This window comes from Canis lupus, chromosome 1, assembly GCF_003254725.2.
Source record: "Canis lupus dingo isolate Sandy chromosome 1, ASM325472v2, whole genome shotgun sequence".
Lineage (NCBI taxonomy): Eukaryota > Metazoa > Chordata > Mammalia > Carnivora > Canidae > Canis > Canis lupus.
Window position 1 is genome coordinate 93,409,067 of NC_064243.1, and position 25,661 is coordinate 93,434,727.

The 25,661-nt window shown below is 40.8% G+C and overlaps 1 protein-coding gene and 1 long non-coding RNA gene across 9 annotated transcripts in view; one reads left to right on the forward strand and one right to left on the reverse strand.

Annotated features, from left to right (window-relative positions):
* Positions 1–5,956: 5,956 nt before the first annotated feature.
* On the reverse strand, positions 5,957–24,482 carry LOC118351370 (uncharacterized). Of its 2 annotated transcripts, none has more exons than XR_007401645.1 (2): positions 24,301–24,482; positions 5,957–6,439 (listed from the first exon to the last, which is right to left on the reverse strand). It is a non-coding gene; the product is annotated as an uncharacterized LOC118351370 (long non-coding RNA). The 2 variants fall into 2 exon arrangements; XR_004806720.2 differs by lacking the exon at positions 5,957–6,439 and adding an exon at positions 20,470–23,112.
* The window catches only part of JAK2 (Janus kinase 2), a 118,316-nt gene continuing 116,666 nt past the window's right edge, over positions 24,012–25,661 (forward strand). For 4 of the 7 annotated variants that reach the window (XM_049092831.1, XM_025423506.3, XM_049092829.1 and 1 more), the window contains exons 1-2: positions 24,620–25,146; positions 25,449–25,528. Coding sequence is in view for 1 of the 7 variants with exons in the window: in XM_049092839.1 (XP_048948796.1) it covers positions 24,014–24,168; positions 25,449–25,528 (235 nt within the window). In the remaining 6 variants the exon portion in view is untranslated. Of the gene's footprint in view, positions 24,169–24,619; positions 25,147–25,448; positions 25,529–25,661 lie in introns of those variants that run through there. The other 3 variants (XR_007401641.1, XM_049092839.1, XM_049092828.1) reach the window with 2 other exon arrangements.

The following is a 25,661-nucleotide window of genomic DNA, read 5'->3' on the forward strand; positions in this document are numbered from 1 at the left end:
TAACTGGAAAACATTCCATACACACTTGAGAAGAATGTGTATTCTGCTGTTGAGTGGAATGTTCTACATGTCTGTTTGGTCTAGTTAGTGTGTAGTGTTTTTCAAGCCCTCTATTATTTCATTATTGGTCTTCTGTCTACTTATCTATCCATTATTGAACATGGACTATTGAATCTCCAACTATTATGGTAGAACTATGTGTATTTTTTCTTTCAATTATGTCAATTTTGGGGCTCTTTGTAGGTGTATATAATTTTATAATTTTTACAACTCCTTAATGAATTGACTCTTCTTTGTCTCTTGTAATAATATTGACTTAAAGTTCATTTTGCTTCATATTGGTATAGCAATCCCAGTTGTCTTTGGTTCCTATTTGCACAGAATTACATTTTTCTATCCTTTTACTTTCAGCCTGTTTATGTCTTTGGGAGAAAGTCCCTTTTAGACAATATATAGTTAGATAATTTTTTTCAAAGATTATATTTATTTATTTGACAGAGAGAGAGAGAGAGCACAAGCAGGGGGAGTGGCAGACAGAGGGACAGGAAGAAGCAGGCTCCCTGCTAAGTCCGAGGCCTAATGTGGGGCTCTATCCCAGGACCTGGGATCATGACCTGAGCTGATGGCAGCTGCTTGACCAACTGAGCCACCCAGATGCCCCAGTTGGATCATTTTTAAAATTCATTCTGCCGATCTCTGTTTTTTAATTGGAGAGTTTAATGCATTTACACTTAAAATAACTACTGATAAAGAAGTACTTCTGCCATTTTGCAGTTTGTTTTCTGTATGTCTTATACCTTTTTTTTTTATCTTATACCTTTTTGTTCCTTAGTTATTCAATTACTGCCATTTCTTTGCTTGTTTTTTTTTTCTATTTTATTATTTTGATTTCCTTTTCATTTCTTTTTTTAAAAAAGATTTTGCTTACTTCTTTGAGACAGAGAGAGCATAAAAGAGAGTGTGAGCATGACCGGGGGGTGGGGGGAGGTAGAAGGAGAAGCAGACTCTCTGGAGCCTGACTCCAGGGTCCTGGGATCAGACACTTAACCAACTGAGCCAGTCAGGTGCCCTCATTTCTTTTTTTTCTTTTCTTTTTTTTTTTTTTTTTTGTATAATTTTTTTTCCTTAGTGGTTACCCTGGGGATTGCAATTGACACCTTAACTTTATAACTTCTTCATAAGTTTATAAATTTCTATGATAGATTTATAGGTTGGTTATTTGTTGGGACGCTCCTTCAATGCCCTGCCAGAACTTTGCCTTACCCTTTGCTTTTTGCCTGCACAGAATTTATAGGCCAGCCAGAGGTGAAAGCTTTGAGTATTCTTGGGCTTTTTCTCAGCATGTGTCCTGCCCTGGGTATGTTCTTGGCCTTCTTGATTCCATGTATACATGGGAATTTTTAAAATCCCTATTCCCCCCGTATATCTCCTTTCCTAATTCCTTCCATTCTAGTCTGTCTCTTTCTTGTCTCAAGTCTTGTCCCTTGCTCCAGGCTGTGGTGTCTCATAACTTTGCCTTTAAATACATTTAAATGCTTTCAGCAAAAGCTACCCAGAAGTAGTCTCAGCCCTGGGAATGCTCTGAATAAGATGGAACAAAGAGAGACCTTTGTGCAGTTTCCTGAGGGAGCTGCCAGAGAGGTCAAGACCTATAACCACACTGTTTGGAAAATAAGGTTTGTATTGCTTTTCTGGCACTAGCAACCTGCATGAGGGTTGCAGGCTGTCATCCTCATAGCTACCTTTATTGTTGTTCTTTGTCTTTATAGAAATACTTTTTTAACTTCAAATTAAACTTATTGTATAGGCATTGGGCTATTCGTTTTATCTATTCCTTTTTTAAAAAAAAGATTTTATTTTTAAGTAATCTCTACACCCAATGTGGGGCTCACACTTACAACTCCATGATCAAAAGCTGCATTCTCTACCTTCTGAGCCAGCCAGGTGTCCCTACCTATTCCTTATTGAGTGAATTCTGGTAATGTCTTTCAAGGAGTTTTTCTGTTTCACCTAAGTTATCAAAAGTCCTGGCATTAGGCTACTCATAATAGTCTCCTAATGTCCCTTTGACTATATGATGTGCAGTGATGCCCCTTTTCTTATAAAAATATTGGCAGTTTTTGTCTTCTGTTTTCTTTTTTTTTAATCTTATTTATGTATCACACACACACACACACACACACACACACACACACTCAGGCAGAGACACAGGCAGAGGGAGGAGCAGGCTCCATGCAGGGAGCCTGACATGGGACTCTATCCCAGGACTCCAGGATTACTCCCTGGGCCAAAGGCGGTGCTAAACCACTGAGCCACCCAAGCTGCCCCTGTTTTCTCTTTTTTGATAAGTCTATCTAATGTTTATCAGTTTTGTTGATCTTTTAAATCTTTTGTGTTTATTTGTTTATTGACTTTATTGTTTTTGTTTTTCTAAAATTTTTATTTATTTATTTGAGAGAGAGAGAGATAGTGACAAAGATACGGAGAGAGAACATAAGTGGAGAGGGGAGGGAGAAACAGACTCCCCAATGATCAGGGAGCCTGATGCAGGACTGGATCCCAGGACCCCAGGATCATAACCTGATCCGAAAGCAGATGCTTCCCTGACTGAGCCACCCAGGTGCCCCAGCGCTGGCTCTTTATATGAAAGAAAAGTGTGGGGGAGTAGGCAGGATTTCATCCTATCCATAGGGGCTGCTGATTACCACATGCACATCTATCCTACCATAGGAGGCTCTCTCAGTTTTCCTACTTAACCTCAGTTATTTATCACCATTAATCTGAGGCATGGAGGATGATAGGTGAGCAATTTAAAACACTGCCGTGCTCTCTTAGCACAAAGTAGTAGCTTCTTTCTTTACCAGGTCTTCTGGTTGTGGTAAGTTTTTTTTTTTTTTTAAAGATTTTATTTATTCATGAGAGATGCACAGAGACACAGGCAGAGGGAGAAGCAGGCTCCCTGCAGGGAGCCTGATGTGGGACTCCACCTGGGTCTCCAGGATCGAGACCTGAGCGGAAGGCAGATGCTCAACAGCCACCCAGGTGCCCTGTTGTGGTACGTTTCTGAGTAGGTTATAGAGTTGTGCAAAAGTTGATTCTGGTTTAGCCAGCTCATTAGTTGCTTTTGCAGAGAGACAGAGCCCTGGAATCTCTACTCCATCATTTTCAGTTCATGTTATTTTTTTAATGAACATAGTTTTGGTCTTTGAATAAAATTCTATCTGGTAGATTGCCGTAATTTACTTATAATTTTTCTATCATTGTATATTTAGCTAGTTTACAATTTTTTGCTATTTTAGGTAAGGTTACAAGGAGCATCTTTGTAAATTAAACTTTTACCATTTCATTGGGTTCTTTCTTTTGGATTTATTTCCAAAGTGTCGTTATGAGGTCTGAGAGTATAACCATTTTAACATTCCTAATGCTATAACCAAATTGTTGAAAAAGTTGTATCATGGACAGCCCCGGTGGCTCCGCGGTTTCACGTCGCCTTCGGCCCAGGGTGTGATCCTGGAGACCTGGGATCGAGTCCCATGTCGGGCTCCCTGCATGTAGCCTGCTTCTCCCTCTGCCTTGTGTCTCTGCCTCTGTCTCATTCTCTCTCTCTGTGTGTCTCTCATGAATAAATAAACAAACAAACAAAAAAAGTTGTATCAATTTGTACTCCAACCTCATAAGTAATTTTAAACTTTGAATTTTTCTACAGTGGTCCTGTTATTGGCAAAGTCTTTATGAGAAGTATTATATGTTTGAACTTAATGAAGTGCTTCTCAAAACTGCAATGTGCATAAAAAATTAACAGCAGATTTTGTTAAAAATGTAGATTTGCTAAATATAGTGCATCTGGGGTGGAGCTCAAGTTCCTGTTTTTCTAATAAGCTCCCAAGTTGTTCTGATGCTGCTGGTCTGATCCCATTGCAAGTAGTAAGGCTTTAAGAGGCTTAAGCTGTGATAGAAAAGGAAGTGGGAAAGCCTTTACTGAGTTTTAAAAATGAAGCAAGTTTGAGAAATGTCACTTTTTAAAAAAGTCCCAAAGAAAGTAATCTCCCAAAATTGTCTAAATTAAATCAAAGAAAAAGAAAAAGATGCAGGGTTGTAAATGATATTAATGAAGGTGGGGGGCGTTAAAACTAGAGATACTGCCTGTGGTTTGGACTAAAAGACTCAGGTTGGAGAGCCTCTCTCTCTGTAAGGAGTATGCTGAGGCTTGAAGCCTGATGTTAAAATTAATGTTAAAGATAGTTTTTAAAATCTAGATAAGTAACATTTTCAGTTTTGTCAATCAAATGTATAAGTCTCTTTGGTATCATGATTTTCTCTGTAGAAATTTCATATAGTACACAAATATGTCTAAGAATGTTCTTTCCAAGTTAAACAGATGGTTATAGATATCTGTATTTCTCAATAGGCTAATTTTAAAGATTATTGCTATTTTAAACAAATTCAAATTTCTTAATGGATACTTGGATCTTTACTCAAGGCATTCAACCCATCTACACCCAAGGCATTGGCTAATTTAATCATTGAGTGTCCTAAAAAATAAAGGATAAAATTATGTAAAAATTTATTTTCTGTTTACATCATTAGACATCATAGTTATATACATGATTGTCATTAACCTAACAGAGAGACTGTCTTTTTTGTGTCCTCTCCTGGGAATGGGTTAAAAAAGTTATGTACATGCCCTTTGGCCTTTGTGTGTCTCAAGTCAATTCAGTAAGTATTTATTGAGAGAATATTTATTGTCCTAGGCTTTTTATTACTTTAACTGTGAAATAATTACCACATAATCTTATTCAGGGAGGAACCTGGCAAACAAATCACTGTGACAGTCCATCTATCTCTTGGTATGCTACAAGTTGTGTTGGGTTGAAATTAATGTGTAGTATTAGAGATTGCAAGGTGAAAAAAAAATGTCACTTTTCTAGTCATTTTTAATCAATGACACAAACAAATGTCAAATTGTTCTTGCAAGAAATAGTGGTCTTCAAATGTTCAGCATTTTTTTTTTTTTGTTCAGCATTTTATAAGTGGGTTTATCACTATGTCGCAGTTGTGAAGACAGATGACCCTGTAGAGTAATATTTCTTAGCCTAAAACGTATGCCTCTTTTTAATAAATAAAAAAATTCATACACACACACACACCATCCAATGAGGCTCTGATATTAATCCCCTTCTCCTCATTGCTAATAATCTGTCTAGAAAGCTCTGGGCCAGGCAGGATATGACACTGTTATTTCTTCAGTAGTCAAGTCTCCTAGCTCCCTGAAGATTAAATATTAAGATCAAGTATTTCAAATGTGAACAAATCTAAGTAACTGCATGTAGACTTAACTTTAAGGGCCATGTCAATATTAAGAGTCACACCCTTAACATAGTGTTAATTTACTGGTATTGGCATTGGTACATTAGTGTTCCATGTAGGACAATTCACCCTTCATGCTTGGAAGATAAATTAAGGTAAGAATGCTTTTGCTCTATTTTTAAATGATTCCATGGAAGTTACTGCTTCTTTCTTGATACTTTCCATTATTTTGTGGCTCCTCTTCCAACTCCTAATTTTTGCCTTATGGACCTGGGCCAGTGTAGTAGGCAGAGTTCTTGGGGATTCCTGTGCTGAGGCAAGCAGGGTACTGAATGGTGAAGAAGGCTAGAGGGCTCTGTTGGAGGAAGAATGTGGGTTCCCTTCTAACTATATGGCACAGCTACAGATCTCCACCAGGGAAGAAATGATTAAGGGTAGTGCTAGCTATGCGAAGCCCCAGAAATTAAATATCCAGTGCCTACTGGGTTCCTATATCTTATAGAGCAAGAGGTAGTGAGGGCAGTTTATTAATTCTAGTCCAATATTATGAATTTGACCTTATTTTGTGAATGAATTTATCAGTATCATATACAGTTGTGTTTCAACTCTAGCTCTCCATTGGAATAAACTGGGAAATTTTTTAAAAAGATTTTATTTATTTATTTATGTATTTATTTATTTATTTGAGAGAGAGAGAGAGCACACATGAATGGAGGGAGGGGCAGAGGGAGAGGGAGAAGCAGACTCCCTGCTGAGCACAGAGCTGTTGCCAGGCTGGATCCCAGGATGCTGAGATCATGACCGGAGCCAAAGACGCTTAACCAACTGAGTCACCCAGGTGCCCCTCAACAGGGAAACTTTTTAAAAACTCCAGTGCTTGGGCTTCTTTTCAGATCAGTTGAATCAGAGTCAAAAGACAGCAATTTCTTCTTGGCCTTGGTAATTACCCAAATGCAACAAGGAGGGTGAGAAGCAGAAATGTAAAAGCCATTTTTGATAGATTTAGGAAATACCTATAATCATGAACCAGAAAATATGAAGAGGGGCTGTATGAGAGAAGAATCCTCATAGCTGCAAAACTCAGATCACGTCAGCAGGAGATGGTTCTCCAAAACTTGATGCATGCCTTGATCTGAAAGGTAAAAATGTCTTTGGATTAATAGGAGTAGGATAGGCAAGCTGGCAGCAGAAGCTTCCCTGCAACCCTATTACCTTCTGTAGTTTCACGTCCTCTGTTTCTAGGTAGCTCCTTCAAGGATCTTAACACTAAGAATCCTTCAACAGTCCCCTCCTGGACAACCCATTAATACTTTCTGTTGCCCTTACTCACCTATGTCTTCACTTCCTTGCTTACCCAATTAAAATTCCATGATTGGCTATTCTAATCAGTTATTTGCACATACCTTCAACTTCTCTGCCCTATCTTCACTTCCTCTGACTCACCTTGGAAAACTCCAATCCCAAAGGAGGTAGAGAAAAAACAGCAAATAGATCCTACACCCAGCAGAAAAAGAGAGTTAATAAAGATTCGAGCAGAACTCAACGAAATCGAGACCAGAAGAACTGTGGAACAGATCAACAAAACCAGGAGTTGGTTCTTTGAAAGAATTAATAAGATAGATAAACCATTAGCCAGCCTTATTAAAAAGAAGAGAGAGAAGACTCAAATTAATAAAATCATGAATGAGAAAGGAGAGATCACTACCAACACCAAGGAAATACAAACGATTTTAAAAACATATTATGAACAGCCATACGCCAATAAATTAGGCAATCTAGAAGAAATGGACGCATTTCTAGAAAGCCACAAACTACCAAAACTGGAACAGGAAGAAATAGAAAACCTGAATAGGCCAATAACCAGGGAGGAAATTGAAGCAGTCATCAAAAACCTCCCAAGACACAAAAGTCCAGGGCCAGATGGCTTCCCTGGGGAATTCTATCAAACGTTTAAAGAAGAAACCATACCTATTCTACTAAAGCTGTTTGGAAAGATAGAAAGAGATGGAGTACTTCCAAATTCGTACTACGAGGCCAGCATCACCTTAATTCCAAAACCAGACAAAGACCCCACCAAAAAGGAGAATTATAGACCAATATATCCCTGATGAACATGGATGCAAAAATTCTCAACAAGATACTAGCCAACAGTACATTAAGAAGATTATTCTCCATGACCAAGTAGGATTTATCCCCGGGATGCAAGGCTGGTTCAACACTTGTAAAGCAATCAATGTGATAGATCATATCAGCAAGAAAAAAAAACAAGAACCATATGATCCTTTCAATAGATGCAGAGAAAGCATTTGACAAAATACAGCATTCATTCCTGATCAAAACTCTTCAGAGTGTAGGGATAGAGGGAACATTCCTCAACATCTTAAAAGCCATCTACCAAAAGCCCACAGCAAATATCATTCTCAATGGGGAAGCACTGGGAGCCTTTCCCCTAAGATCAGGAACCAGACAGGGATGTCCACTCTCACCACTGCTATTCAACATAGTACTGGAAGTCCTAGCCTCAGCAATCAGAAAACAAAAAGACATTAAAGGCATTCAAATTGGCAAAGAAGAAGTCAAACTCTCCCTCTTCGCCGATGACATGATACTCTACATAGAAAACCCAAAAGACTCCACCCCAAGATTGCTAGAACTCATACAACAATTTGGCATTGTGGCAGGATACAAAATCAATGCCCAGAAGTCAGTGGCATTTCTATACACTAACAATGAGACTGAAGAAAGAGAAATTAAGGACTCAATCCCATTTACAATTGCACCCAAAAGCATAAGATACCTAGGAATAAACCTAACCAAAGAGGTAAAGGGTCTATACCCTAAAAACTATAGAACACTTCTGAAAGAAATTGAGGAAGACACAAAGAGATGGAAAAATATTCCATGCTCATGGATTGGCAGAATTAATATTGTGAAAATGTCAATGTTACCCAGGGCAATATACACATTTAATGCAATCCCTATCAAAACACCATGGACTTTCTTCAGAGAGTTAGAACAAATTATTTTAAGATTTGTGTGGAATCAGAAAAGACCCCGAATAGCCAGGGGAATTTTAAAAAAGAAAACCATATCTGGGGGCATCACAATGCCAGATTTCAGGTTGTACTACAAAGCTGTGGTCATCAAGACAGTGTGGTACTGGCACAAAACAGACACATAGATCAATGAAACAGAATAGAGAATCCAGAGGTGGACCCTCGACTTTATGGTCAACTAATATTCGACAAAGGAGGAAAGACTATCCATTGGAAGAAAGACAGTCTCTTCAATAAATGGTGCTGGGAAAATTGGACAGCCATGTGCAGAAGAATGAAACTAGACCACTCTCTTGCACCATACACAAAGATAAACTCAAAATGGATGAAAGATCTAAATGTGAGACTAGAATCCATCAAAATCCTAGAGGAGAACACAGGCGACACCCTTTTTGAACTCGGCCACAGTAACTTCTTGCAAGATACATCCACGAAGGCAAAAGAAACAAAAGCAAAAATGAACAATTGGGACTTCATCAAGATCAGAAGCTTTTGCACAGCAAAGGATACAGTCAACAAAACTAAAAGACAACCTACAAAATGGGAGAAGATATTTGCAAATGACTATCAGATAAAGGGCTAGTTTCCAAGATCTATAAAGAACTTGTTAAACTCAACACCAAAGAAACAAACAATCCAATCATGAAATGGGCAAAAGACATGAAGAGAAATCTCACAGAGGAAGACATAGACATGGCCAACATGCACATGAGAAAATGTTCCGCATCACTTGCCATTAGGGAAATACAAATCAAAACCACAATGAGATACCACCTCACACCAGTGAGAATGGGGAAAATTAACAAGGCAGGAAACCACAAATTTGGAGAGGATTCAGAGAAAAGGGAACCCTCTTGCACTGTTGGTGGGAATGTGAACTGGTGCAGCCACTCTGGAAAACTGTGTGGAGGTTCCTCAAAGAGTTAAAAATAGACCTGCCCTACGACCCAGCAATTGCACTGCTGGGGATTTACCCCAAAGATACAGATGCAATGAAAGGCCGGGACACCTGCACCCCGATGTTTCTAACAGCAATGTCCACAATAGCCAAACTGTGGAAGGAGCCTCGGTGTCCATCGAAAGATGAATGGATAAAGAAGATGTGGTTTATGTATACAACGGAATATTACTCAGCCATTAGAAACGACAAATACCCACCATTTGCTTCGACACGGATGGAACTGGAGGGTATTATGCTGAGTGAAATAAGTCAATCGGAGAAGGACAAACATATGGTCTCATTCATTTGGGGAATATAAATAATAGTGAAAGGGAATAGAGGGGAAGGGAGAAGAAATGGGTAGGAAATATCAGAAAGGGAGACAGAACATGAGAGACTCCTAACTCTGGGAAACGAACTAGGGGTGGTGGAAGGGGAGGAGGGCGGGGGGTGGGGGTGACTGGGTGGCGGGCACTTAGGGGGGTACTTGACGGGATGAGCACTGGGTGTTATTCTGTATGTTGGCAAATTGAACACCAATAAAAAATAAGTTTATTATTAAAAAAAAAAGGAAAACTCCAATCCCACTTTATGTATTTTTTAAAAAGATTTTATTTATTTATTCATGAGACATACACACACAGACACAGGCAGAGGGAGAAGCAGGATCCATGCAAGGAGCCTGATGTGGGACTCGATCCCAGGTCTCCAGGATCACACCCTGAGCTGCAGGCAGCACTAAACCACTGCACCACCCAGGCTGCCCTCCAATCCCACTTTAATTGAACTTTCTCCATTCTGAGCTTTGACTTGTGCAGCTGAATGTGGGTGGAGAAAACCCGATGTTTCTGAGTCTCACTATAAATTCTTGATGTCTAGCAGACTCTTAGTATTACCTGGTTATCAAACTACATTTCCTCGGTCCTTTCAACCTCCTGCACTTCTAGATGACTTCATTTTTTTATCTTTAAACCCCAACGTCTCCACCCACTCCCAGCCAGATTCATTGTCAGTTGATGACCTTATTTCCTATGCATAGAAAAAAAAATAGAACTAATTAGTAAACAGAAGACTCAGCTATCGGTATTGTAGCCCTATAACCTGACTTCTTTTACCTCTGGCAGCCCTGGAAGTACTCTGCTCAAGGGAACCTGCTGCAAGAGTGTAGTTGGATGATGGTCTCCAGTGGACACACCTATGGTTTTCCTGCAGAGTTTACGTGGGAGCCCTCCCTTCCTTCACACATCTACTCCTCTTCTTGGGTGTCTCCTAAGCAAGGACTGAGTACGGCAAAAATAGTAAAGCTATATCATTTGCCCCACACATGATTCCTCTAATAGGCAATCTCTGCTCAAAGACTTCCTATTGACCCAGTCAAGACTTTCTGAGTAGCACTTCAGTCTGAGTCTCTTCCTATTCAATCCCCTTGTTTTCTTTTTTTTTAAAAGCTTAATAGAGATATAATTCATATACTATGCACTTCACCTACAGAGTTCAATTCAATCATTTTTATTATAGTCACAGAATTGTGCAACCATTATCATGATCAATTTTTAGAACATTTTCATTATCTAAAAAGGAAACTCATACTTTTTAGCCCTCACAGTCCAAACTGCCAATTCCTTACAGCCTTTGACAAGCATAAATTTACCTTCTGTCTTTCCAAATTTTCTCCTCCTGGATAATTCATAGAAACAGTCTTGTAACACCTGGTCTTATGTGACTGGCTTCTTTCACTTAGCATGTTTTTGAGGTTCATCCATTTATCATGGCTTCCTTTTTATTGCTGAATAATATTCTGTTATATGGATATACCACATTTTATTTATTCATCCATCAATTGATAGATACTTGAGTTGTTTCCACTTTTTTAACCATTACGAATAACAGTGCTGTGAATATGTGTGCAAGTTTTTGTGAGGACATTTGTTTCTATTTATCTTGGGTATATTCCTGGGAGTAGAATTGCTGGCTCATGGGATAGCTCTGTTTTTAACATTTCCAAGAACTACCCAATCCTCTTTTATTTCTTCTTTTCTTTCACAGGTCTCAGACTTGCATCATGGTCTGAAGGCTCTTCCCACCTACCTCTTTTACCGTTCACAAGAGTTTCTCCCAACAAATCTCTTTCACATCTAATTTTATCCTGGAATCTGCTTCTCCTAGGACCCAAACTTACACATCCTGGATGAATGCTTTGTGCTTCCACGTAAGGCCAAACTTTTCATTTGTGATCTTGATCTATTTCCTCTTCCTATTCAAGGACATAAATCCAATAATTCCCTTCTTCCTTCCCTCATCATGAATTGCTACCTTTATACTGAACCATTTCATTGGATTACATGCATGCTATTCTTTCTCATGATTATTTAATTAATGAAATAAGTAAATAAATAAAATAAAAAATGATTTCATTTTTTTCTTGGCTCTGCTTCCCCTTCCAGTACTTCCCACATTTCTCTCTTCTCCTTTAATAAAATGCCCCCTAGTAGTTGTCTGTATCTGCCATCCTCAGTATCTCTGCCCATCCTCTCTTGAACCTATTAGATCAGGATTTTGCCTCACTGATTTGTAACTGCTTTTGTCAAGGTCATCATCAGTGACCTCCAGTGTTAAATAAAATAGACAATTCTCCATCCTTATCTTACTTGGTATAGCAATATTTGATGTAGTTGTTAGTAACCTTTCTTTAAAATACTTCATTTGGCTTCCATATCATCATACTGTATTGATTTTTTTTCTCCTATTTTGCTGGTCCCTCCTTGTCAATCTCATTTGCTTGTTCCTCATCATGTCTGCAAACTGTGAACATTGGAGTATACCAGATCTGTGTCATTGGACATCTTCTCTTTTCTGTCTAAATCCGCACTCATTCTTTTGGTGATTTCAGCTAACCCCATGGCTTTAAATATATTTTGTATGTTTATGACTGTCAAATGTATATCTTTGGTTCAGACCTGTCTCCTAAACTTAGGTCTAGTGTTAGCTCCTTATCTGACTTCTCCTTTTGTTATCTAATAAGCTTCTCGTACTTAACATATCCCAAACTGAACATAGCTTCTTACCCAGTCTTCTTCATCTCAGTTAAAGATAACCATCCTTACAGTATCTCAGGCCAAAATCTTGGAGTCATCTTTGACAGCTTTCTTTCTCTCACACCCTGGATCCAATCTATTAGCAAATCTGCTGATTCTAACTTCAGAACATATTTAGAATGCTGTAACTTCTCACTGCTTCCAAGGCTACCACTCTGATCCAGTCCAAACCATTTCTCATCTGGCCTTTGGGATAGGCTCCTTATTAGTCTCCATATTTCTACTTTTGGCCCCTACCATCTATTCTCAACACAACATCTGGAATTATCTGATTAAAATGGAAGCTGCCATAATACCTATCAAAAGATTTCTTTGGGACAACTAGGTACAATTTCAGTATGAATTAGATAACACATGATATGAAGGAATTATTAATTTCTTTGTGCTATGATACTGGCATGATAGTTATGTTTTTAAAAAGTGCTTACTAGTTTGAAATAGATACAGTTAGAGGTGCACACTAAAATATAGGGAAAAATTACATGATAAACAGGGATTGCAAAAAGTTTAGAGAAAGGTAGAAAAAACAAGCTTGGCAAATGTTGATAGTTCTGAAGGTGAGTGATATAGGCTTAAGAAAATTTATTATCCTATTTCCAACACTAGAAGAGAGGAGGAAAATACCTTCAAAGTCCTCAAGGAACTAAGGCATGATCAGGAAATTTATGGCAACCAAACTTGTTTAAGTAGAGAAGAAACAGAAAAACATTTTTGAATGTGCACCTCTTAGAGACCAGTTCTCAAACCCTTCTTGAAGAAACCACTAAAGGTTTAGAAGAAACCATAGCAAAATGACTGATGAATGTTCCCTCTCTGTTATTGTAGAACTAATAATACTGTAAACATGGAGGTTATAGCTGCAGAACAGAATGTAAATTTTTAAAAGAAACCACATAAGTTATCAAAACAGGTCAAATGCTACCCATTTAAAAAATATTTTTATTTTTTATGATATTTTCTAAATATATTTTATTTTTTTCTTTTAATTTTTTTATTGGAGTTCGATTTGCCAACATACAGCATAACACCCAGTGCTCATCCCATCAAGTGCCCCCCTCAGTGCCCGTCACCCAGTCACCCCATCCCCCCGCCCACCTCCCCTTCCACCACCCCTTGTTCATTTCCCAGAGTTAGGAGTCTCTCATGTTCTGTCACCCTCTCTGATGTTTCCTTTTGGGTTTTCTATATATACTCTCATGTCATCTGCACATAATGAAAGTTTTACTTCTTCTTTACCAAGTTGGAGGCCTTTTATTTCTTTTTCTTTTCTTTTTTAGATGAGGGGAGGTGCAGGGGAAGAGGGAGAGAGAAAATTTCAAGTAGGCTTTACACACTTATTGCAGAGCCTGACACCGAGCTCAGTCTCACAAGCTGAGATCATGACCTGAGCTGAAATCAGAGCCAACCGGTTGCCCTACCTTTTATTTCTTTTTGTTGTCTAACTGCTGTGGCCAGGAATTCCAGTACCATATTAAATAACGGTAGTGAGAGTAGACATTTCTGTCTTGTTCCTGACTGTAGAGGAAAAGCTCTTAGTTTTTCCCCATTAAGGATATATATTAGCTTTGGGTTTTTCATAGATAGCCTTTATTATGTTGAGGTATGTCCCCTCTAAATCTACTTTGTTGAGGATTTTTATCATGAATGGATGTTGTACTTTGTCAAATGCTTTTTCTGCCTCTATTGAAGTGATCATATGGTTTTATCCTTTCTTTTATTAATGTAGCGTATTATGTTGATTGATTTGCAAATATTGAACCACCCTTGGGGCGCCTGGGTGGCTCAGTGGTTGAACCTCTGCCTTCAGCTCAGGGCGTGATCCTGGGGTCCTAGGATCAAGTCCCACATCGGGCTCCCTGCAGGGAGCCTGCTTCTCCCCCTGCCTATGTCTCTGCCTCTCTCTGTGTCTCATGAATAAATAAATAAAATAATTTTAAAAATATATCGAACCACGCTTCCAATGCAGAAATAAATCCCACTTGATCATGGTGAATGATTCTTTTAATGTATATTTTGAATTCGATTTGCTGGTATTTTATTGAGAATTTTTATATCCATGTTCATAAAAGTTTTTGGACTATAGTTCTCTTTTTTAGTGAGGTCTTTGTCTGGTTTGGGCATCAGGGTAATGCTGGCCTCATAAAATGAATTTGGGAGTTTTCCTTCCTTTTCTGTTTTTTGGAAGTTTGAGAAGAACAGGTACTAAGTCTTCTTTAAATATTTGATAGAATTCAACTGTGAAGCCCTCTGGCTCTGAACTTTTGTTTGTTTGGAGATTTTTGATTACTGATTCAATTTCTTTACTAGTTATTGGTCTTTTCAAGTTTTCTATTTCTTCCTGTTTCAGTTTTGGTAGTTTACATGTTTGTAGGAATTTATCCATTTCTACGAGGTTGTCCAATTTGTTGGCATATTGTTTTTCATAATATACTCTTGTAATTGTATTACTGTGGTGTTGGTTGTTATTTCTCCTGTCTCATTTGTGATTTTATTTATTTGGGTTCTTTTTCTTCTCTTTTTAATAAGTCTGGCTAAATGGTTATCAACTTTATTAATTCCTTCAAAGAACCTGCTCTTAGTTCATTATTCTGTTCTATTGTTCTTTCAGTTTCAATATCACTTATTTCCTCTCTAACCTTTATTATTTCCTTTCTTCTGCTAGCTTTAGGCTTCTCTTGTTCTTTTTCTAGCTCCTTCACGTGTAAGATTAGGTTGTTTATTTGAGATTTTTCCTTCTTGAGGTAGGCCTGTATTGCTATATACTTTCCTCTTAGGGCTGCTTTTGCTGCATCCCAAAAGTTTTGGACCATTGTGTTCTCATTTTCATTTTTGTTTCCACATATTTTTAAATTTCTTCTTTGATTTCTTGGTTGATCTGTTCATTGTTTAGTAGCATGTTGTTTAACCTCCATGTATTTATGGTTTTTCCAAATTTTTGCTTGTGGTTGACTTCTAGTTTATTAGCACTGTGGTCAGAGAAGGTGGATGGTATGACTTCAGTCTTTTTCTATTTTTGAGGCCTGCCTTGTGACATAATATGTGATCTGTTCTGGAGAGTGTTCCATGTACATTTGAAAGGAATGTATATTCTGCTGTTTTAGGGTAGAATGTTATGAATAAGTCCATTAAATCCATCTGGTCCAGTGTGTCATCCAAAGCCATTGTTTCCTTGTTTATTTTCTGTTTAGAAGATCTGTTGATCTGAGTGGGGTCTTAAAGTCCCCCACTATTATTGTGTTACTATCAATTAGTTCCTTTGTGTTAGCTATTAATTGTTTTATGTATTTGAGTGCTCCCATGTTGGGTGCATAAATATTTACAATTGCTATTCTTCTTTTTGGATGATCTCTTTATGATTATATAATCCCCTTCTTTGCCTATTTTACTGTTTTTGTTTTTAAGTCTATTTTTTGTCTGATATAAGTATTGGTATTCCAGCTTTCTTTTGATGTCCACTTGCATGATAATGTTTGTCCATCCCTTCACTTTCAATCTGCGGGTGTTTTTCAGTCTAAAAAGGCTACCTCTTTTTTTTTTTTTTTTTTTTTTTAGAGGGAGCGAGCGAGAGAGCAAGATAGCATGTGAGCAAGGATAGTGGAGCAGAAGGAGAGAGAGAATTTTAAGCAGGCTCCGCATTGAGTGTGAAGCCTGACACAGGCTTGATTTTACAAGTCAAAATCAAGAGTTGGATGCTTAACTGATGGAGCCACTCAGGTGCCCTTAAAATGAGTCTCTTATAGGCAGCATTTCTATGGGTCTTGGGTGTTTTCTTCCATTCTGACATGCTATGTCTTTGGATTAGAGTGTTTAGTCCCATTTAAAGGTAATTATGATTAGATATGTATTTATTGCCATTTTATTGCTTGTTTTGTCATTGTTTCTAGAGATTTTCTCTGATCCTTTTTTGTTTTTTGTCACTTTTGGTCTCTCCTTTGCATTCAAAAAGTACCCTTTAATATTTCTGGAAGGGCTGACTTAGTGGTCATGAACTTCTTTAATTTCTGTTTGTCTGGTCTCTCCTATTCTGAATGATAGCTTTTTTTGGATAGAGTCTTCTTGGCTGCAATTTTTTCCTGTTCAGCACTTTAAATATATCATACCACTCCCTTCTGGCTTGCCATGTTTCTGTTGAGAAATCTCTAGCTTGCTTTTGGGTTCTCCCTTATAAGTTTAGGACTTTTTTTGTATTGCTGCTTTTTTTTTTAAAGATTTTATTTATTTATTCATGAGAGACACCCACACACAGAGGCAGAGACATAGACAGAGGGAGAAGCAGGCTCCCCACAAGGAGCCTGATGCAGGACTCAATCCTGGACCCTCGGATCATGCCCTGAGCTGAAGGCAGATGCTCAACTCTTGAGCCACTCAGGCATCCCTGTATTGCTGATTTTAACATTTTTTATTACTGTATTTTGCAAATTTAATTACAATATGTCTTGGTATTGGCCTGCTTTTGTTGATTTTGATGAGAGTTCTCTGTGCTTCTTGTATCCTGGATGTCTGTTTCCTTCCCCAGATTAGGGAAGTTTTCAGCTATTATTTCTTGAAATAAATCTCCTCCTCCTTTTCTCTCTCTTCTTTTTTTTTTTTTTTTAACTTTTATTTATTTATGATAGTCACACACACACACACAGAGAGAGAGAGAGAGAGAGAGAGAGAGAGAGCAGATCCATGCACTGGGAGCCCGACGCGGGATTCGATCCCGGGTCTCCAGGATCGCGCCCTGGGCCAAAGGCAGGCGCTAAACCGCTGCGCCACCCAGGGTTCCCTCTTCTCTCCCTTTAATTGTGGAGTTTGTTCATCGGTCTTCAGGTCAATTTCTGGGATATTTAGGATGATTTGATAGTAATCTAGTTTGTTGCACAAGACAAGCCTAGGGTCCTCCTACTCTGCCGCCATTGCGAAAAGTGAGTTGTTTTTCTTAAGGCCATAAACGTGCATCTAATTTATAACACAAAACAAAATGTTTTAAAATTATCTTTCACCATCCATCTCTTGTTTCCCTACACATACTGCAGCAACATGAAATAAAGATCTCTTCTTTTTGGGCATCCTCCAAGTCAGGTTCCACATTTGGACCTCACATATCTTTCATCATTCCCCCACCCCCTTCTCTGCACCATCTGTTTATTCCAAAAATCAGTCTAAGCTCTAAGCTCTTCAGCTGTTTCTTTACTTTTCACTTCACCTATTACATGGATTCCCAACAACAGCGGTTCTTAAACTTTTACATGCATCAGAATCATTGAGATCTTGTTAAAATGCAAGTATATTTGAATGTGATTGAATAATTACTTCATTGGTCAAGATGGTTGGTAATTTTACAATCTAGTGTTATTATGTCTACTTTAAAGTATATTAAAGACAAGTGGAGGCAAGGATGGGAAAAATAGTAGCTGTATGACAAGCTAGTGAATGTGTGACATTTGTAGCACACCTGTCACATAACAGGTGTTTAATAAATATTTGTTAAGCTATTGGAATTCATGTGATTTGGAATTAAAATTACCTAAAATTAAAGATTCATAGCATCCGGAGCTAGTGAGATTACAGAGAAATGGACCTATTATGAAATTTTTGAAGATCAATTTGGCAATAGCCACCATATTTTAAATATGTATTTCCTTTGGCCCAGATAGCCTAGTGTCCATCCTAGGGAATAGCTTTGTGCCCATGAAATGTATGTATAATGATGTGCAAATTTAGCACTGCTTGTAATTGTGAAAATTACAAGCCTAATGTTGATAAATGGAGAATTATTTAATAAATGACGAGTTGCCTATTAAACACTGTATGAGAGTTGAAAAGCATAAGGGAAAGCAATAAATGTTGAGTGAAAGATTTCCAGTATGTGTTAAGTGAAAAAATGGTCACAGAAAAAAAGTGTAGAATTATCCATTTTGTTTATAGAGCCCCAAACTATATCTATAGGAGATATGTAGGAAAATCCTTAGGAAAAAGTCTGAAAGGTGATACACCAGACAGTCATTAGTGGTTGCCTCTGGCAAGGGAAGAGGGACAGGAGAAGAGGACCAAGGGGGAGCTTCTCCTTTGTACACTTTATAGTCGATATTATTTGGAACGTTTACTTGTGAGATCAAAAAAGAAAAAAGTAGCTTGCTCAACAAATGTTCTTAATCCTTTAATAAGGACAGTAGATAATAGCATAATAAGGATAATAGATGCATGATTCTTGCTAAATACTTCATTACTTTAGTGCTGCCAATTCCCAGAACATGTCCTGTGAGTAGTACAAGAGTTGAATTGGCATCTGGTCGGAAGGCACACGATACTAAAATCTCTGTAGCATTAGACTGCCTGACCCAAAGAGTTTGCCTTTGGACTATGACACCATTTCATGCTTGCTCTCTAACAGGTTAAGGTGGCAGTGACAATAAAAGAAAGGAAAAACAAAAGCAAACACAAATAAACCAAAGCACCATTATGCAAAAGGAGAAAGCAAAGAAACGGTATTTTTTTCCCTCCAAATGAATGGTTATATCAATATTTACTTGAAGACAGTATTAGGTGTGGATAAGGGAAGAGAAAGTTGTGTTTTAGGCTTTTCTCAGTTTCAGTCTGAGGAATGTAGGAGTGGTGTATTTCCTATACTGCTATAACTAAATATCACAAACTGGGTAGCTTAAAACAACAGAAATTTATTCTTTCACAGTTTTGGAGGCTGGAAGTCTGCACTCAAGGAACTGGCAGTGTTGTGCTCTCTCTGAAGCCTTTAGAGGAGATTTCTGCCTTGCCTCTTCCAGTTTTTGGTAGCCTGAGGTGTTCCTTGGTCCAGATGCACTACTCCAATCTCTGCCTCTCTTTCACATGGCTGTTTTGCCTTGTGTTTCTGTTTTCACCACTTCTCATAAGGTTACAAGTCATGGAGTGCCTTAGTGGCTCAGTTGTAGGCTCAGGTCATGATCTCTGGGTCCTGGGATGGAGCCCTGCATCGCATTGGGCTTCCTGCTCAGTGGGGAGTCTGCTTCTTCCTCTCCTTCTCCCTCTGCCCCTCCCCTAGCTCGTGCACTCTCTCTCTCAAATAAATAAAATGTTCATTTTTTCTTTTTTAAAGATTTCATTTATTTATTCATGAGAGACAGAGAGAGAGGGAGAGGCAGAGACACAGGCAGAGGGAGAAGCAGGCTCCACGCAGGGAGCCCGATGTGGGACTCGATCCCTAGTCTCCAGGATCATGCCCTGGGCTGAAGGCGGCGCCAAACTGCTGAGCCACCTGGGCTGCTCTATACCTGTTTTAAGTAAAACATTCTTTTGTAAAGTAGAGCATGATTATAATAGACATTTTGCATCTTTCACCAAATAATTATCCTCATTTGAAGAAGGCTATTAATTTCTGCTTTACAGAGGGGAAAACTTTTGGTTTTCATGCACCGAACTTAAATTTATCTGGGTATCTCAAGGGACGGAGGGTTCTGCTTGCCAGGAACACCTTTATCTTTGGGACTATAAGGAAGGGATGAGAGATTTGATGTAGAGATAGGGATCTGCTGAAGTGCAGAGGAGGTTTTGGACTATTTTTCCTTCCATATCTAACCAAACTTTGAAATGAATGATTCTAAAATATCTGGATGATTCAAAGTGGAAAAAAAAAAGAAAGAAAGAAAGAAAGAAAGAAAGAAATAAAGAAAGAAAGAAAGAAAAGAAACATTGCTTGCTCATCTGTCTACCTGATTCACACTCTTAACTTTGCCTTTTGGTTTATATTACCAGACATAGAATAAATCAGCCTCTGTCCATAGCTACTCCCCTTACCTTCAGAAAAGTACTCTTCCCTATCTTGGAAAGAAACAAAGTAACTCCCAGTCTATCCCCAAACATTTGCTTGAACCTGTTTCCCTTTTCAAGGGCTTTCCTATGTCTTTCTTTGCTCTCACTTTTTTTTTTTTTTTGCTTAAGAATGATGTTTTCATTATTTCACCATTTAATGCATAGTTTTTTTTAAAAAATCCAACTGCAAGTCTTTGCATTTATTTCTGTTACAACTCAGCCCTTATCATTCCAGCCCATACAGTTCTGTGGAATGTGATAAATTGTGACAAATGCTTCAGGATTACTAATAAAATCCAACATATTTATTATACCTCCCAGCTTGGTGGTATCTGTAAATTGACCTTATCACAATGGTAATATGCATTTAATAGCTGTACTAAGGGTTTAAAAATACCTTTTCATCTAATCTTCAAAATGACTCAAGGAAGATACTTTATCCCCATTAAAGTGTTGAGAAAAGAGAAGCTTAGAAAATCTAAATTACTTCCTGAGTAAAGGCTGGGATTTATACCTAGGTCTGCCAGACTCTCAAGCTTCAGTTCTTAAACCCTTGACCATGTATTTTCAACCTTGGCTTTGCATCAAAACCATCTAAGAACTTTAAAAAGAGATAGCAGCCAAAGCCCCATCTGACAATATTGTCACAGTCTTATTGCAGGTGCCTAAGTATAGCTTAGTCGAACTTCCATTCATGGCTTAATTTTTATCACTTCTGTATCCTGTGGGGGTGTGGCTTAGCAAGGTGTTATGAGCTACTTAAAAGTGTGCTTGATACCCGCTCCTTTAAAGCGTTAGTGATTTTAAGGGCATTCTCTCTGGGCGTGGAGGCTTGCATGTGTAAGCTTACTAAGGACTAATAGGAAGGCTAGGACCAAACCTTTGTGTTTATGGAGTCTTATGACTCATCTTTGCATTTTCAGTGCTTTGCTTTACTAATTAAGCTACATTAACAAATGTTTATGGCATTGTATGCTATGTTAGTGAGTGTGTGGGTATGGGTTGTGTATTAAATAGAGGGATAAAGTTAAGGAAACCCTATCTATAGATAGACTGCGAGATAGGCATATAAAGTCGTTTTGTTGAATTAACTGGGGTTGTGATGTACTTGTATAAAATTTAGATGAGGCTTATGGATGTTGCATAGACTTAGTCCTGTTTTTGGGGTTTGGCGGGACATAAATAAGCATATAGTAAATAACATGAATTTATGGGGGGTAAGGGGGGTTTGGATTAATTTAATGTCTCGCGTGTGTGCGCATACGTGTATACATGTACACGTGTGTAGTATATACGTGTGTACGTGTGTATGTGTTCCTGCCATGTTTTGCTATAGCTGAAGGATAGGATCTTGCTGTGTGCCATACACACCACCCCACAGGTCACAATTAGCTGCTAATTTTTACTTTTAGATATGGCCATACAATCAGTTTTGAATCTAAATATGTAATCCTCCAATCCACATTTATTATTTTTCCATATTGTGTGAAAGAATGTCATAAAAAACTTGCTCAAGTTTGTTCTCTTGGGGGGCACAGGGTTGCTCAGTTGGTGAAATATCTGACTTTTGATTTTGGCTCAGCTTATGATCTCAGCTTTGTGGGACTGAACCCCATGTTGGGCTCCTTACTGGGCATGGAGCCTGTTTAGGATTCTTTCTCGCTCTCTCCCTCTGCTCCCCTACCCCCACACTCTGTCTCTCAAAAAAAAAAAAATTGTTCTCTTGGAATTCTCTTTTATTCTTATAAAAAATAGGGATATCCTTCTGAAACGTTTGCCCAGGGAGCAAATTTCTAGCCCTCCCAGTACCAGGGATCACATAAAGAGCCAAACAATTCTCTATAGGGTGAAAAGAACTCAACATTCCAGGACAGTATTGACTTAAAAATCATACTTTCTTAGTGTGAAAAGAGGTTTCCACTCTCTGAATGACACTAAGCAGGTCACTTTATCTTTTTGGGCAGGTAGATTTCTCAATTCTATAAACCTAAGAATAATGTATTTTCTTTCCAGTCCACCTGTCTTCCATATCCAAATCACTTTCATAAAATAGTGTCCCTTTGTAGAGGCTCATTTTTCAGGCAAACAGTCTTGACCAATGGAATGTAGAAAATGGGACCCACCCCAAAATATCCACATGCCTTAACTGACCAACAGGCTACTTACACTTAGGCAGGAGAATTCCATCATTGCCATAGGTTTTCATCTTTTCCCTTTTAAGAAGGGCCCCCAGGGGCACCTGGGTGGCTCAGTGGTTGAGTGTCTGCCTTTGGCTCAGGTCATGATGATCCTGGGGTCCTGGGATCGAGTCCTGCACCAGGATCCCTGTGGGGACCCTGCTTCTCCCTCTGCCTATGTCTTAGTTTCTCTCACTGTCTCTCATGAATAAGTAAAATCTTAAAAAAAAAAAAAAAAAAAAGAAGAAGGGCACCCACCTACCACCTCATTGCAGACAGCCTCTCCTTGGCTGTCCTGCCTGCCCCTCTCTTGCAGTGTATTCAATAAACTTCTATCTCCTTGTTCTGTCTTAGGTGAACTCTTTCACCTCCTGAGCATCTACACTGTTTCAGAGTTCTAAAATGGGCATTATTTTTCTCACAAAAGAGAACGTTTCCATTGCCACAGTTCAGATAAATGATTTTAATCTTAGGGGTGACATGAAGGACAACTTTGCCTTTTTATCTTGTGTAGGTCTGTGTTCTGGTTTCTACTCTTGTAACAGTTTTCGTTTGCAGGAAAAGGGAACTCTTGTGGTGGTTGCCGCTTTTGACTTCTTCAGCTTTTAGGTTGTAAGCAGATTTTAGATTTGCCATTGACTCCAAACTATTTTGATTCCCTTTTAGATATTACAAATAAGGACTCTCCAGTGTATTTTGCTTGTAGAAGAGTAGCCATAGGGATGCAGTTCTCCTGTAAACCTCTCCCCCTTATGAGAAAACAAGAGCTGTAGTTCATTATTTACTTTAAAGGAGTCAGTGTGAATTCAAGTCATTTCCTATCCTGCTATCATTTGCTCAAAGACCTTTTGCAATGGATCTTATGTAAGAAGAAATGCAGGAGTTGCTTTTCTGAGTGGATTTAAAGAAATCATTAAATACAAGTTAGACCTGAACCTTAGCATTGTTTGTGAATGTAGAAACAAGGGCTATAAGTACTTCAAGTCTTTTGGATTGAAAGAGGGCTAAAAAGTGAAAAAGACGCTACACAGTTGGGTCCCAGGCTACTCCTTTGGACTCCTCTTACCACTGTCCTCTCCTTCACCGTCTGCCAGGCATAGTAACCTCTTTCCCGGTCCTTGAACTTGTCAAGCACATTCTTTTTTTTTTTTTTTTTTTAATTTTTTTTGTCAAGCACATTCTTATCTCAGGGTCTTTGCCTTTACTGGTCTCTCTGCCTGAAACTTTTTCCAGGTACTCACTTATTCTCATCCCTCACATCTCTGCTCAAATGTCTGTTACTCTGGGACGTCTCTCCTGGCTGCCTTCACTAAAATAGCAGTGCCTCCTCACTTTCTATTCCTTTGCTTTGTATTATTTTTCTTAGTAGCAATTATACACTGGCATATTATGCATTTAAGGAATGTTTGTCACTTTACCAGACTACATGCTCCAGTAGAGCAAGTAGAATGCGGGTTGCGATGACATTGCACCCTCCTTAGGGCCCTTACAGCCCTGGCACCTGGCAGAGGCTAAGCGAATATTTGTTGAAAGAACGAATGGGCCTTTTTGGGCTGGTGGGCTTTGTTTCTCCTCATTCGCCGGGCGTACTCGCCAATCCGCAGGCAGCTGGGCGCCTCGTCCCACCCCCACCCTTCTCCAGCCGAGGCGATGGGAGGGAGTCAGGCGCTCAGGATTGCAGCAGCAAGACACGGCGGGCGCAAACGCCGCCCCAACCCTGGGCACCCCTTCCCCTCCGCCCGAAGGCCTGGACTGGGGAAAGCCAGGTCTGCTGCACGCGAAACGTGGAACCGAAAGCAGAAGAGGTACGAACAGCACAGCAGTGCACGGGAGGAGGACGCTGTGGTGCCCGGCTGCGTGCAGAGGGCGCCTTCCCCGCCGGGCTGACTCATCCCCAGCCGCCTCCACGGCCGGCGGACACACACACACTCACTCACTCTCTCTCCCTCCGGTCTGGGGAGGGTCGGTCCCCGCGCCGGCGCTGAGCTCCCGCTGGCTCTGGGGCCCGGCTCGCCAGCTCCAGCTCAGCTTCCCCGCCCGCTCACGCCCGGGGAACGCCCCGGGAATCTCCGCGCGCCCCCGCCGACTTCCCGAGAAGCCCGGGGCGTGCGTGGCCGGCGCTGGCCACGCCCACTGCGCGCGCACCCGGAGAAGGGCGGTGCTGTGGCTCGGCGCACGCGCGCAGGCGCAGGCGCAGTCCGGGGGCGCGCGGCCGGCCCCCGCCCCCGCCCCGCCCCCGCCCCGCCCCGCCGGACCGCCTCAGTCCGCCGCCAACCGGCCTCCCGAGTGGATGCCGACTCCGACGCGCCCCGGGCGCCCGAGCCAGTGTCGCCTGAGGCGCTGAGAAGGCGGTGTGACCGGGGGAGGGTGGGGACGACGCCTGTGACGACGGGCTTCCCGGCGGCCCGAAGTGGGAGTGGTGTGGGCTTGGAGGAAGGAAGAGAGGAAGAGGAGCCGAAGGGGGCAGCGGCGGCCGCAGCCAGCGGCCTCCCCGCGCCCTGACAGGCTGGGCCGGCGCCCGGCGCGCTCGGGACTTGCCGCCGCCGCCTCGGCCGCTCGGCGCCTGGGCCCGGACTCGCGGCGCGCGTCGGGGCGGAGAGCTGCGGCCGCCGCGCGGGGACAGGCCCAGGGCTCGCCGCCCAGGGATGTGAGTGGGAGCCGAGCCCGCGCGGGAGGGCCCGGGACGGCCCGGCCTGGAGGACGCCGGGGGCTCCGCGGGCGCCGGGTCGGAGCAGCCCCCGCGGGCCGGGGGGCTCGCGCTCGCCGCCGGATCGCTGCAGCTGGTGCGTGCGAGGGCTGCGTGGCCTCTGGGTGGGGGCAGCGCGCGTCCGCCCACCTCCCTGCGGCTGCTGGGGGCGTAAACTGGTCGGCGAGGACAGTTCCGCTTGGAGGGGAAACCGGCGGCGCGCTTCGCTGTCGCCGTCTGCATCCATGTGCGCCTCGTATCCGCCTTCCCCCCCGCGGCTTAGACCTCTTCCAGGAGGTTCTAGACGCCTGAATCGCCTGGGGAAGAGCATCTATCTCCCCTGGATTTCTGCGGTAATAACCGCTGTTGCTGCACCCCCCCCTTTTTTTTTTTTTTTAGGTTTCAGAGTCAGGCGAGGGAACAAGATGTGAACTGTTGCGCTTCTGCAGAAGACGGCCCTTCCTCCCCTTCCCGCGAAGGTGAGTGCGCGGTGTTCGCGGCGGCCAGGGAGGGCTCCTTGCGGCTCGGTCCTCTGGAAATGGCAGTGCCGGACTTAGAATGCTGGTCCGCCGGGGCGATTTGGGGGGTGTTTCCTGTTGCTCTCCGACCCTT